At 41.3% G+C, this 13,838-nt stretch overlaps 1 protein-coding gene across 2 annotated transcripts in view; it reads left to right on the top strand.

The window, feature by feature from the left end:
- COL5A2 (collagen type V alpha 2 chain) overlaps nucleotides 1-13,838 on the top strand; it is a 342,059-nt gene that overhangs the window by 303,258 nt on the left and 24,963 nt on the right. For both annotated transcript variants that reach the window (XM_086955351.1, XM_086955352.1), the window contains 5 exons: nucleotides 1,296-1,403; nucleotides 2,571-2,624; nucleotides 6,668-6,775; nucleotides 6,866-6,919; nucleotides 8,457-8,564. In XM_086955351.1, coding sequence (XP_086811477.1) covers nucleotides 1,296-1,403; nucleotides 2,571-2,624; nucleotides 6,668-6,775; nucleotides 6,866-6,919; nucleotides 8,457-8,564 — 432 coding nt within the window. The remainder of the gene's footprint in view (nucleotides 1-1,295; nucleotides 1,404-2,570; nucleotides 2,625-6,667; nucleotides 6,776-6,865; nucleotides 6,920-8,456; nucleotides 8,565-13,838) is intronic.

The following is a 13,838-nucleotide window of genomic DNA, read 5'->3' as shown; positions in this document are numbered from 1 at the left end:
TATCTGGTCCAGAAAAATGAACAGGCTATGTTGGCCCAACTTTTGAAAGTCATCCAGGGGAAACGTGTCCCAACAGATTGTTTATTCAAAGTCTCCACCAAGTATTAAGTCTGGATTCCTTTTTAGCATCAATCTTTCTTGATTGCTTACATACATTTCAAGGCTAGCTTAAATTTCCAGGCACTAACCACACATTTTAATAGTGCTAAAATGAGATACATTTGAGTTTAAGCTTCTCACTGCAGCATTCCACCATATGAATCCTGATTTGAATTGAAGAAAATCCCATCCACTCTAGGAGACAATCACTTGCAGTGCCCATTTAGAGGTAGCCAACACATTGCAGTTAGCAGTTCCTATATTTATATATGCCTTTCTGGCTTGTAATGGAAGAAACATTGTATAGCATCACTCAGATTTTATACGATATGAGACAGCAACAGTTTAACAAGTTGTAAACTAACTGTGATTTTAAAGCAAGCCCTCACAGTAATTAGTAACCAATACAGAATATATTACTATATTACTATCAGAGAGGGAGGAGTATCTTAATATTGGAATCTTCCCTGTTGCAGTGACATTGGCCTTACAACTGCACTTTCCCTTGTACCAGCACTATTACACTGATGGCATACGTTTCTACCCAGTAGTAGTGCTATGGCCTCACTAAACTTTAGTGAAGAAGCCTATATTGGTGCCATGAAGGAGTAGGAAGCACTTTGGACCTGAACGCAGAGACCATTCAAATTGAGTACTGAAGTTTTTGGGAATTTAGGAAGTAACCTAAAAAAAATACTGTTGTCACATAGTTTGTTTTAGCCTCTTGTGGTTTTAGTTCACCACAGATTGGAAGGTCAGAATTGTTTATATATGTTTTAACTACAAGTTTAAAGTGCATATTTAGTAATTTCCTATCTTTTTTTTCTTGCCAATTACTTCTGATAATACCCATTGACATTTATGCTTTGAATTGCTACGACTCAAAACAGACATTTTGCTGAAATTACAATGTACAGTTGGGCATCTACAGCATTTGTGCTGAATTGCAGAATAACTATGGGACTAAACCCCTTGCATTGAATGTGTGTAACTGTACCAATTAGGGGTGTATCAATCTTCTCATAGACGTTCAGATTTTGCAACTGAAATGTAGCTCATGGTAACAGTAAAAATAAAGCTTAATTCTTTTAATGGGAGTTTGAGCAAATTAAGTTTGTAATGAGCAATTTGTACAGTTATGCAATTACTTACAAAAAACTGCTGAAGTTCTATCCTATCCGATCCTACTGTTGCAGGGCACTCCTGGCAAGCAAGGTTCAACTGGCCCAGCTGGTGATAAGGGACCTCCAGGCCCTGTTGGACAACCTGGTTCTACCGGACCTGTTGGTGGGAATGGCCAAGAGGTATTTTTTGTATGGTGTGTTTTGTTCTCTGCACATGGTCAAGATAAAGATTTGATGTGATGGCCCTCATTATGTTCCACTCTTTAGCCGTCTTTTTTGAGGTGAACCATTCTTTCACCTCACTTAAAATTATAAAAGATGTAGAGATACAAACTCATGTAATAGGAATCTATTCACAAACTTTGTAAATTTCATAGTAAATGTTATAGTACTATAATAGTACTAGTAAAGTACTATAATAGTACTACAAAGTACTACAAAATGCTTATAAGTGTTAATCTCCACCTCCGTCTCTCCTATAATTTATACGGGTAAATCATCGCATATGTACGTGTACGTTTACTACTTAGGGGCTGATTATGACTTGTGCGAGCAGATAACCATCCGGCAGCGGCAGCGGTAGGGAGAACACCGCCAAGCTGGCGACATCCCGACTGACGCATTACAGTGTTGTTGCAAGACTGGTGGTGTTGAGACGGCAGTGCCATAGCAGCGCCATGATTTGGCTCAAAGAGGGAGCTGAAGCAGATGCTGCTACAGTGCAGTACCACTTGCACTACGGGTGCACTGTTGCCATGCACCATGTTGTGTATTGCACACTGCGCACAACAGGACAGGCATATAACATGTGCCCCCGCCACAATTCCCAGTGGGATGAATTGCTATGGGCCCTTTCTATGGCCCCTTCCCTGCCTTTCCACCGACTTTTCCTGGCAGGGTCCCTGCCATGAAAAGGTCAGTGGAAAGGCAGGTCATGAACCCCACGGCGGTGCTGATGGCAGCACTGTCTCCATAGACCTACTTTCCCTACAGGCATGGGAACTTCGCAGTCTTGAGGCTGTCCAAGTGCATTGCTCTAATCGGGTGCTTAGACCGCCGAGGAGGCAGCAGTCAGATGTCAATGAAGGTGCGTTGGTCCCAAGACCTCCGTACTCATGATCAGGCCCTTAGTAGTAAACGAGGGGAGTGGCTGGAAATAGGGGCATAATTACTACCATTTGCAGGAGTTTAGGGAGCAATAAGGAGAGCTTTAGGGAAGCTTATGGAGGGGTATAGGGTGGGACATGGGCTCACCCACAAAAGATAGAAAACATTGCTATTTTTTCAATAGGTAGATGTTTCATTATGCATTCAAGCTAATTGAGAAATGTTCCTTCCTACTCCTAGGGTTCTCCAGGGAATGATGGTTCGCCTGGAAAGGATGGAGCTCCAGGACAACAGGTTTGTGTATTTTTCTTTTGCCTACTTACTGACCTACAGATTTACTACCCCAACACTGCCCAATATCTATTAAGATATTGTTCAGCTGTTCTCTTTTCATTCACTGGTGCATGGTTAGGAAGCCTAGCACAAAGGTCTGTAAGTGATATCTAACATAGGTTTTTTACTGAACAGGTAGTCTTAAGTTTGAATAAAGAACATATTTTTCTTGCTTTGCACCTGTCTGCAGTAGGCATATGTTTTGCTACAAAGCTGTGTCTAAATATTTTAGCAGACAGGCCTTTGCATCAAAAACCTTGGGTGGTAACATGAAAACACCTACGGACATCCATGGAACACCCCCGATGCAAAGGTTGTTATACACCAGCAAAAATATTACGGTACCAGAATATTGTGTCAAAATTATCAAGAACAAAATTATAAGTAAGGTATGTGCTTATAGGTGGGTATAGGTTTGCTATTCTTAGCTCCTCATCTATTTACCTTAAGGATCTATATGTATTGTTAAGGTACATATATGTGGAATTAAATGAAGTAAATCTGTAAATGTTGATACAATATTCTGGATCCACAATATTGTGCAGTAGGTTTTAAGTTGGAATACCACACTCATTTGCATTACTTTTAGACAACTTTGAGCTGGAAAGTAAATAGTTTATCAAGACCATGAGTTGTTGTGCATCTCTTTTTGTGACTTTGCATTAGTGCAAAGACTTGATAAATCTGCCCCAGAGAGTACCAATGTTTAATGGATAGAAAACTACAAATTACTGTGACGTCCATTCGGTACATACTGTTCAGGTTTGATTCTAGGAAAGAATCTCATTACAATAGTGGTGTCTATTGTTGGTCCATACAAGTAGAGTCATGACACGGTTTCTGGACATCCATGAAATTACATTGTCAGTTGCCATCATGAATATTTAGCACAATTCTGTTCCTCAAGGTAAAATGATGGACCCCGGAATTATAGTAAGCGGTTGGAGTTATACCAACTCTGAATGGGAACTATGTTTTGTATTATTTTGTATTTGAGAGTTTTCAATAACTTTCTTACATTCTTTAATTTCGAAACAAGCACATTAGAAATGCTTGAATGGATAGAAAAATGTTTGTTTCTGGCAACCAAGATATACTGAAACATTTCACATGAAAGAAGATCTGAGACAGTAGATAGTGCAGATAAGTGAACATTTTAGCCACATAGATCTAACATGAGGAAATGTTAGTACATATCAGTGTGACGTTTATGGTTTTTGTAAAGAAAACTGTATACCAGTACAACTCCTTTTCCTTTTGATAGTTAGCAGAGTACTTTTAGGCAGGACACAATCTCTATTCACACTCACGCTTTTGAAAATATTTACATTTGACAATAGTGGTTTATTCACTGTGGCTTTTCTTTCTAACAGTTTACTTTTTAAGATGGGCTGTTGCTTACTCATTATTACTCAAAGTACCTATTAATAAAAATACTTATTGCACAGAAAATATATACATTTAATTGCTTGAATTGGGCTCCCAGCTTACTGTATTACTGAACTATTGTTCACATCAAAAGGGAACTCACAACATGAATTCTATTGTGTGTGACTAGGTAAGTAAGAGTACATTTGGAGAACACATTTTGACTTTGGGTCTGATTTTAACTTTGGCATTGAGCTTTTGCTCCCCCAGGGCAATAAAAAATAAAGCACTGAGTCGCCATGACACAGTCTTAGCCTGCCAGATTTTGAGATGTTGGTCAGCCCAACGGATCAGTATCATTAGTAGTAACCACAATCATAATGGTTTCTGTCAGTTAATTGTAAGTTTGACGAGCAGACCAGTCAACATAACCGAATGGCACAGCAAATTTTTCAATGTTTCTTTTTTCCTAAACAAAAACCCTAAGTGGGATTTTGTTTTGGAAAACAAAAAGAGCAATGAAACCCCTCGCCATGGAAGATTTCTCCTATAGTGAGGGTAGGGAGCATTTTGCAGTTTTCACCGTACCTTCTTTAAGGCTTTGAGTGACAGTGAAGGACAGTGAAAACTGGCATGTGCTTACCCTCTCTAAATCGGTGGGAGGGGGACACATGGTCAAACCTCCAACTGACCTTACTCCATTGGGCCATTGGAGACTTCTGTCTCTTTTCCCTATAGGTGCCCCAAAGAGAATTCAGTCTAATCACTCAGTGAATTCAATTAACCAGTCATTGTTTACATTTATGAGTGCCATGGGTGGTACAGGTAAAAATACATATATTTCCAATAATTACCGAAATAAACAAGAAAAGTGACTGCTCTTATGTGGAGGATATGTTTACACAACTAACTTGTTTAGAAGTGATCTACAGCTTTGTTACATATAGCTTCTCCTCTGAATTAATCTTTAGTTATTTATTAAACATATGCACCTGGCCACTGAGAAAAATACGAAGATGAAGCAATAGAACTAAATTACATGAACCTGTTGAACTTTAATATATTAAATCACATGTTTTCAAATTTTTCTTAAGCTATCAAGATGGTTCAGAGGGTACTATGAGGTCCCAAATAAACCTCCCTTTTCCTGAGGTTGATAAATTGGGTGCTTAGACCTCTATTATTATGTGGCCCAATTGCAACACGCGACCTGTTGGTTTACAGACACAGACAATTGGGAGACATGCCTCCTCTCTGGTAGGGTGAACATCCATCGCCCTCATGCAGGGTAGGGGGGCGGACACATCCCTTCCTTATGTTGTGCAACACATAGCCGGCGTATGGCAGCGGTTTGTTGAGAGGGTCTTACAGAGGGCACCCTTTCACAGAGAGCTCCCGATCTGAATACTGGCCCCCTTCATCGACATGGAGCAGTACCTGTCCTTGCACTCGTGGAGGGAGGGTAGTTGCGAAGTTCTGGCTGACCTTTACCCAAACGATTCCTTCCTTACATACGAGCAGGCAGACAAGGCCTTTGGCCTTGGACGGGGCCAATATCTACACTTCCGGGGACTACAAGATGTGGTGAGGGTCACCTGACCCCAGTATCCAGACGCTCCACCACTGACTCACACCTTAGACATCCTCCTTTCCTGCAGCAGGGGGCGTAAACTTATTTCTCTCCTGTATAAGGCAATGAAACAGGATTCAACCCCCCCGGTGCCACCGAAAGCGGGCTGCCTGGGAGGCGGATCGCGACTTTACACTGGAACAGCTCCCTCACGTGCAGAGTTTCATGCAAAGCAAGGTTTAAGCTGATGCACTTCAATTTTCTACACCGCACCTACCTCGCCCCAGTTTCCCTGAAACGTATTCCTGGGGATAGAGGAGACGGATGCCCTAGATGTAACGCTGAGAAAGCCGGCTTCCTACACTTAGCCTGGGACTGCCCTTTGGTTCCGTGATTCTGGGTGGGGGTGGTGGAGCAAATAATCGCAGCTACAGGCCTTCGGATGGCACTCGAACCCCTGCATTGTCTGCATGCGTTAGTCCGGAAACCCAAGAAAAAGAAACTTTCGTATAAATTCCTACAATTAATGTTGGTACTAGCCAGGTGCAGGGTGGCAATAACTTGGATGGGGCAAAGGGCCCCGGAGGTGCCCACTTGGCTCAGAGATGTATGGGAGTGGTTGCTGGCTGAGGAAACTCACATGCAACTCACTCGGAGGGATGAGAAGCTACAGGACGACTCAATGGCCTGGCGCGTCATGTGTGTGTCGTGGCTGGCAGAAGAGGAGCTCTCCACACATGGCACAACTGACAGTGGGGTTAGTGGGTTGGATACGCCCGTTGGGCCTGGATCTGGTGGGGAGCGAGGGGGTGGACCCTGGTGATGTTCGCCACCTGCATCAGAGCTGTGCCGGGCTACTTCCTCACAGTGCTTTCATTGTATGCTATTGTATCTCTTCCACATGTGTCCGTTCCATCCCTAATGCCACCTGTAGTCCTAATTGCAGCTGATGAGGCTGTCGATCTGCTTACATACTCTGATTTGATGCCAGTTGTGTGTTACTGTTTATGATGTATTAACTAAAAAATAAAATGTATATATAAAAAAAACCAATGTATATTTTCAGGGAGATCGTGGTGAACCTGGACCTGCAGGTCTTCCGGGTACTCAAGGTCCTCCAGGAACTACAGGACCCATTGGTGCTACAGGCGAAGCTGGACAAAGAGGTGACCCTGTAAGTGCTTTTGCTTCAATAAAATATTGAAATATTATCTCATTGTTATATTACACTCTCTAACATAATCGTCCATATGTTTTGTTTTAGGGCTCTCGTGGTCCAATGGGTCCACTAGGTCGGGCTGGAAAGAGAGGTTTTCCGGTAAGTTTCTTGCAATTGATTAGACCAATGAAAAAAGGAAAAAGCAAACTCACAAAAGGCACGTGTTTTAAAATTCCCGTGTGGCTTCACTCTGTCTCGTCTCCTTACCCCCAGTGTCACTGTACAACAGTTGCTTTTGGTGACGCATATGACAGCAAGTCTCTCAATCACAGAAAGCAAAAGCCATTGAAGGAGGGATGACAAAGACTTTACTACCCTAGCACTCCCTCTGCACTGCCAAACTGTTGCACCCTTCAGTTTAGCCAAGCAGATGGACAGGCATGAGCTGCAGAGACTTCCTCCTCTATCCTTTCATGGCTCCTGCTGACACTCCACTAGAGTGATAGTGGGACCTATGAAAGGATGGTGGGGTGTCTCCTTCCCCTTAATAGGAATAAAATCTTTGAATAGGGCTTGTTGGGAGCACACCAAAGAGTAAATGTTGGTACAATAATGTTTAGTATTATAGGTCCAAACGTATGGGAAAACTATATCTATTATACGTGTGGCATTGACTTGATTTCACTATCGTGTCAATGTTAGTTGTCCTGGCAATTTCAGCTGTGAAGTTTTAATGTATGAATGCATGAACAAATGTGTATATTAAAAAAAAACCTTTTGGACTATCTCATATCTATTGGACCGATTTCTAATCCAAATAATTTTCTTTTTTTATACATATTTGTTTATGCATGCAGGTATTACAACTTCACAGCTGAAATTACTAAAATAATTTACATTAATATGATTGTGAAATCCAGTCAATAACACCAGTATTTACTATTTGGTTTGCTCCTTAAAATCGTGTTCATGTTCCTGTTATTAGCAATGGTCCATTTCTATCTCTCTATAAGCAATCTCTGACAACAAACTGCAGTCTAATCTAGCAACTAGTATACTACAATGACTCTCATTCACATCTATAGACTGGTCTTAGGTTTAGCCATATTCCTATGAGAATTGTGGCAGCTATATATCACTGCTATCTTTGTGAAGTTGAGGAATCCAATCTTTCCCTGTCCTGTTCCCAGCCCAATTCGATGATGGGATGCATTGGAGTCAGATAGTCTGTGATTAAATCCTTTGGCATGTCAGTGACAGAGAGCTTATATCTGCCACATCAATGGATCTAGCAGCACTATAGTGTTTAATAAAGTGTTAAACCTCCAGATATTTGACATAAGTTGAATTTGTTTTACTTTTATAACTCTGTACTCCTTACCAATGTATTTTAACACTGTGGTGTGATAGAGATTAACACATTTCACAAATAGCATCTCTGCATTCCAACTAGTCACAGTAATACAGTGTAACTGCTAAACTCCACATTCACTTTAATGAGGTACAATAGCACACAAAATAACAATAATTGGGTAAGGGTAGGGAAGCTGAGGTGAACTTAGACATCTTGTGCTAAACTTTGGAAACTTGCAGTCAAATAACGTCATGTTGTCTTGTGGTATTTTGATATTGGTCAGCCTAAAATGTATGTGATGGGTGATGTCATGATTGTAGAGTTTTTTTTTTATACATGTAGGGACCACAAGGCCCTCGTGGTGACAAGGGAGACAATGGTGAGCGAGGTGAACGAGGTCAAAAGGGACACCGAGGTTTCACTGGACTACAAGGTCTTCCGGGCCCACCTGTAAGTATTTTCCTTATTGCTAATAATGGAAAACCCTGTTTGACAAACAATAGCATTCACAGTTAACTAAGTATTTTTAAAAAATGGTCTTCATCAAGATGATAGCCACAATCTTTTCACTGAAGAACAAAACGAAGGTGTGGCATGTTTCCTGAATTGGGGTTATGACGTTTGAAACAGTTAGTGGATGTCAGGGATGCTCCCCTGAGGCTGTAGTTGTAGAATGATGGCTACTAGTGAATCTCCTTCGCTACACTGATGATCTTAATTGAATCCTATGCATCCAGGGTGTCATCACATGAAACGTTAGAGCAAGCTAGGATTCAGAATATGGTTACAAAGAATAAGAGGGATATATAAGCTGGTAGGATGACTGAGTGCTAAGAGTGGGTCATTGATCTTTTTTGCATTGGGCTTCCTATTTCAGTGAAGAAAATTGAAATTGTACATTTTATTTATACTTTCTGTAGCTACATTTTATGTTGTTTGTACTTTACTCAGAGCCGCACCAGATTTCAGATTTCAGCAAGTGTAGAAGTATCAAAACTGAAAATGAAATAGCTAATTAACAGTTGAAATAAGTGACTATCATGCTAGAAGTTGCTAATTTAATTTTATCTTTAGCTTGCTAGAAATGGTTTTCAAATGTTTCCAAAAAGCTAGTATCACTAAACGCCTACATTAGCCTCATATTTTCAATTTGAAGATGATGATCCAATAAATACCAATAGATCTTAGCTTCCTGATATCATTGAATTTTTTGGGGGATTAGCTAACAATATTTCATGATACATAATCCGCATTTCCCCCGTCTACAGCTACACTGTGAATTTTTTTTCTCAAACTTGGATTGATAAAATATTCCATATTGTTCACATAATAATATCCTGTGTTGTAACAGTTGTTGCATTTTATCAACCTTTAAATGCAGCCAATAACTGTGATCACACAACAAGTTAAATTTTAGATACATGTGTATAGCACACACCTACATCTCCAACTGGATAAATCCCAGGAGACACAAGCAAGTTTGACCCTATCATTCTGACTATCAAATTTAAAACACTAGATGAAGTAAATAAATAGGATATGGATAACTCCAGAAAGTAGTTTCTTTTTACACTGTAGGCGTAGGGCATACTCTCAAATTAGACAAGTAACTAAACAAATTACCAAATTCATATTTGTAAGAAATGTGATTATTATTTTCGATGGGTGATTACCCACCTCAAGGAATAATCACAACTCTTGTGAGGGTAAACTCTCAAAATCACTAAATTAACCTATGCGCAACACTTTGGAAACTATTGCACAGAGCAGACACCCTTACCTTAGGGCAATGTGTAAAGTATGGATGCAGAACCAAAACAGTATTAAAGTCAAAACAACAAGCAATAAAAATGCCAAACCCAATAAAAAAATGTAAAATGTAATAAACAAAATCAAACTAAAACGAAAAAAATCCAATAAGGGATACAAGTGAATTGAAATATTAAACCTTTGAGTGGGAGGTGGATCCTAGGCACGATTTCAAACTGACTGCGATGAGAATAGCCCATGTACAGCAACCAGAATCATCCCAGTCAGCGAATATACTTTCTATCTAGTGGTGTGATTTAAATGTTGGTGGACAGAGTAATTTTGCAGAGTACTTTACTCCCACCATGGTGAGGGTATTCCAAGCACCGTATTTAGAGATGTCGGCTGCTTCTGCTGATGTATCCTCCATTTCTAGGAACCACCATGAAGGTTGTTCTTGGAATTGAAATTTAAGTTTGACAGATAACTCCATCAACATGATGGAGCAATCTGCCAAAGGCACAATTTTTTTAACCCCCACCCCCATATATCCCAAAGCGAGATTTTCTTTTTGAACATATAAATAATAAAGACCCCCCCCCCCTCACGATGGGAGCCTTCTATCATGGCATAGGGTGCATTTAAAACTTTTCATTGCCCCTTTCTACCACATTTTTTATGGAAGTGACAGCCAGTAGAACTGTGTGTGTCAGCCCACTCTAAATAGGGTGGGCAAACAGATCGCCAAACCTCCAACGGCTATTCTGGCGGGGCTTCGGAGGTGTGTGCAAGTGATGGAGACAGAGTAGTCCCCACTGTCTACACACTGAATGTCTGCCTGACTCTAAATGAGGTGGATGGACCTTAAGGTTGGAAGAAGGGATACTTTATCACCGTTGCGACCGAGTATCCTTTCCATTTCCGAGTATCTTTTCATGGTTATCCGCAAGAACATCAAGGCCCCGCTGACTGAGCTTTATAATCTCAATCCCATCTCCCTCCTCCCTTTCCTGAGCAAGTTACTGGAGAAACATATAAATAACCATCCCTCCAACCATGTCGAGCTGACCGATAGTTTAGATCCTTCCCAGTCAGGTTTCTGGCCTAAATACAGCACAGATTCAGCCCTACTAGCGGTCACAGATAATATCAGGATGACCCTAGATAAGGGCTATTCTATGATTCTGGTGCTGTTGGACCTATCCGCCGCGTTCGACACGGTTTCCCATCAGATACTGCTCTTCAATGGCTGATGAGCTTCCTATCCTCCTGCTCGCAGACCGTCAATCTTGGCCCCTATCGTTCAGCGCCTATAGAACTGACTAAGGGAGTGCCCCAGGGCTCCTGTTTGAGCCCACCCTTGTTTAATATCTACGTCGCTCCTTTGGCCAACCTTCTAAGGACATGTGGGTTTATTCCCATCTCCTACGCCGACGTTGCACAGTTGCACTTTCCGTTGGAAAAATTAACTCCATCAGTTCAGGAGGCCTTTTCCTCAGGCATGAGAACTATCTCACACTGGATGAGGAGCAACTTCCTCCAATGCAATGTGGGGAAGATGGAGATTATGCTCTTCGGAGGGGCCCCACTATTATGGACTCCTAAATAGTGTCCAGCCGATCTGGGTACTCCCCCTGCTCTGAAAACGTGTGTAAAAAACCTAGGTGTTCACCTCTAACAGACCCTTACTTTGAAGGAGCATGCTGCTCAGACAGCTGGTTACTGTTTCTACACGCTTGTTGCACCAAATCTTTCCACTGCTCCCTGACTCAACTCGGAAGACACTGACTCAGGCTTTTATTTGAAGCCTTCTGGACTACTGCAATTGTCTGTTGGTCTCCGCTAATGAGTCCGCTCTCAGCAGACTGTAGGTAGTCCAGAATGTGGCAGCTCGCTTGATCCTTAATGCCCCTTCCAGGACTGCCTCTCACCCCCTGCTCTATCAGCTCCACTGGCTCCCTATACAGGAATGGGTGAAGTTTAAAGTCTGCTTTATCATGCATGAGGCACTGTTCAATCTCGGTCCCACCTACCTTTCTGATAAATTCATTCCTTACATGCCCCTGAAGTCACTTCGCTCGGGATCCAAGTCCTTTCTTGTGGTTCCCGGAATCAGGAAGGCTAGATTGGGCGGGAAGTCCCTGTCCTATCTGGGCTCTCGTCATTGGAACAAGCTTCCACTGTATTTGAGACAATTTTTGGACCACTATGAATTCAGGAAACAGCTCAAGACTACTATCTTTTGCTTCTGATTTTCAGCAGATAGTCCTCCACATGCTGCCCGTCCAAGCGCAGAGATACCCCTTTGGGTTTCGATTCTGGCGCTATACAAATAAATAAACATATAAATCAGACCCTTAGTCTTATTTTTTAGTCCTAACATTTCAGGGTTTCTGGAGAAGCTCCTCTGGGTCACTTCTAAAGCTTCCATGACCTAAGGGACACCACTTAGAGGCAGAAGGTCTACCAATTGACCTTGAAGTTTACCTCTATGTCTTAAGTACAAGGAGGAGCAGGTCTAATCTGCCAGGGCTCATCTCAGGTTACAAACAGGAGGAGCTACATTTATGCGTGGTACATGCTAGTGGGTATTGGTGACTTCTGTGCACTCCCTAACCAATGGCATATACGTTTCCAGGTGCAACCCTATCCAATTTTCTGTATTTTCTGTTTGCCTTATGGCAAACAGGCTCAAAAGCCATGTGTAAGGACATTTTCACGATGGCGAAAGTCTTCAGTCACACGAAACATGGGCTCTAAGGGTTGAGGGTGTGTAATGGAGTTTACTGTGGTAATCACTTTTGTCTTCCCACATCTAATACTAACATACAGTTTGAAGCAGCCACTGTGTCCACAACAAACCCAGAGACAGATGCTTAGTTGGACAAAAGCTGCATCTTTTAGCAACAAGAGGGGATACACAAGAATTTTTCTGGCATCATATTCTCGCACTTTCAAGTGCTGCAAAGTGTTGCATGTTACTCAATATACCTATCACACATCATTTGAAATTCTGGTGTCAACAGAATGCCAACAACCACCACCCTACATATTCTAATGAGCTCAGAGAAGTCATTATCAAATAACGGTACTTTGAGTCTGAAGAGCCATAAACAGTACATAATTGGGCAACTGATTACAAGCACAATAAAAGTATAAAAATGAATAAATTAAGTACATGATAAAAATACAAGATTCACTGCAATAATAATGAAAATAAAATTAAAAGTTGTAATAATCATAGACCAAGGGGCCTCAATTAAATCATGCTCAAAGGAGTAATTTCTGCCCATTGAGATTAGCCAATTGAGTGCTTCTGGGATCAGCTTCATAATTCTTTCATACCTCTTCCTGGGCTGAGCACAGGTTGGGAGTTGTTGGAGAATTATTACACATTAGCCTCCAGAAAGTTCAGGAAGGGAAAGGTACGTTTCTAACAGTTACTTTTCCTTAATAGGTATACAAATCCAACTTCACCAAGTAAATGGATTTTTAATACCTAATATAATTATTTTATTGCTGGTTCCTTTTCTGAGTCATTAGTATAAGTATTTGAGTCTGCACCCTGGTTTTTCTACATAAGAAACCTAGGACAGCTTTTTGGGCCTTGTGACTGTAGGAACATAGTAATATTAATATTCTACCTGTCCCACCTTTAAATATCAGGCACCCTAACTTGTGCTCTACGAGGATTACATAAGGATGACTTATAATATTAAAAATATATGTCTGTTCCTGTCACAATTGGTATTTCTTGCAGGTCCCACTGCAGCAGTCAGGCTACACAAGGTAGGCCTATAGACATGTTTTGCACCACCACTGTAGCAGAGGGCGCAATAGGCACTACAAGCCCTCGTAAGGTATTTAACTTCCAGGTCCTGGGTCTACTTTCTACACAATAAGCTAGGGGCGTAGTTAAGTTTGCCAATCAGTAACAAGTCAATTAAACTGTAATTGGAGGTTGGCCTGGTGTTA

The sequence above is a fragment of the Lissotriton vulgaris genome, chromosome 2_1 (assembly GCF_964263255.1).
Source record: "Lissotriton vulgaris chromosome 2_1, aLisVul1.2, whole genome shotgun sequence".
In the NCBI taxonomy this organism is placed as follows: domain Eukaryota; kingdom Metazoa; phylum Chordata; class Amphibia; order Caudata; family Salamandridae; genus Lissotriton; species Lissotriton vulgaris.
This window is presented reverse-complemented; position numbering and strand designations above follow the sequence as displayed.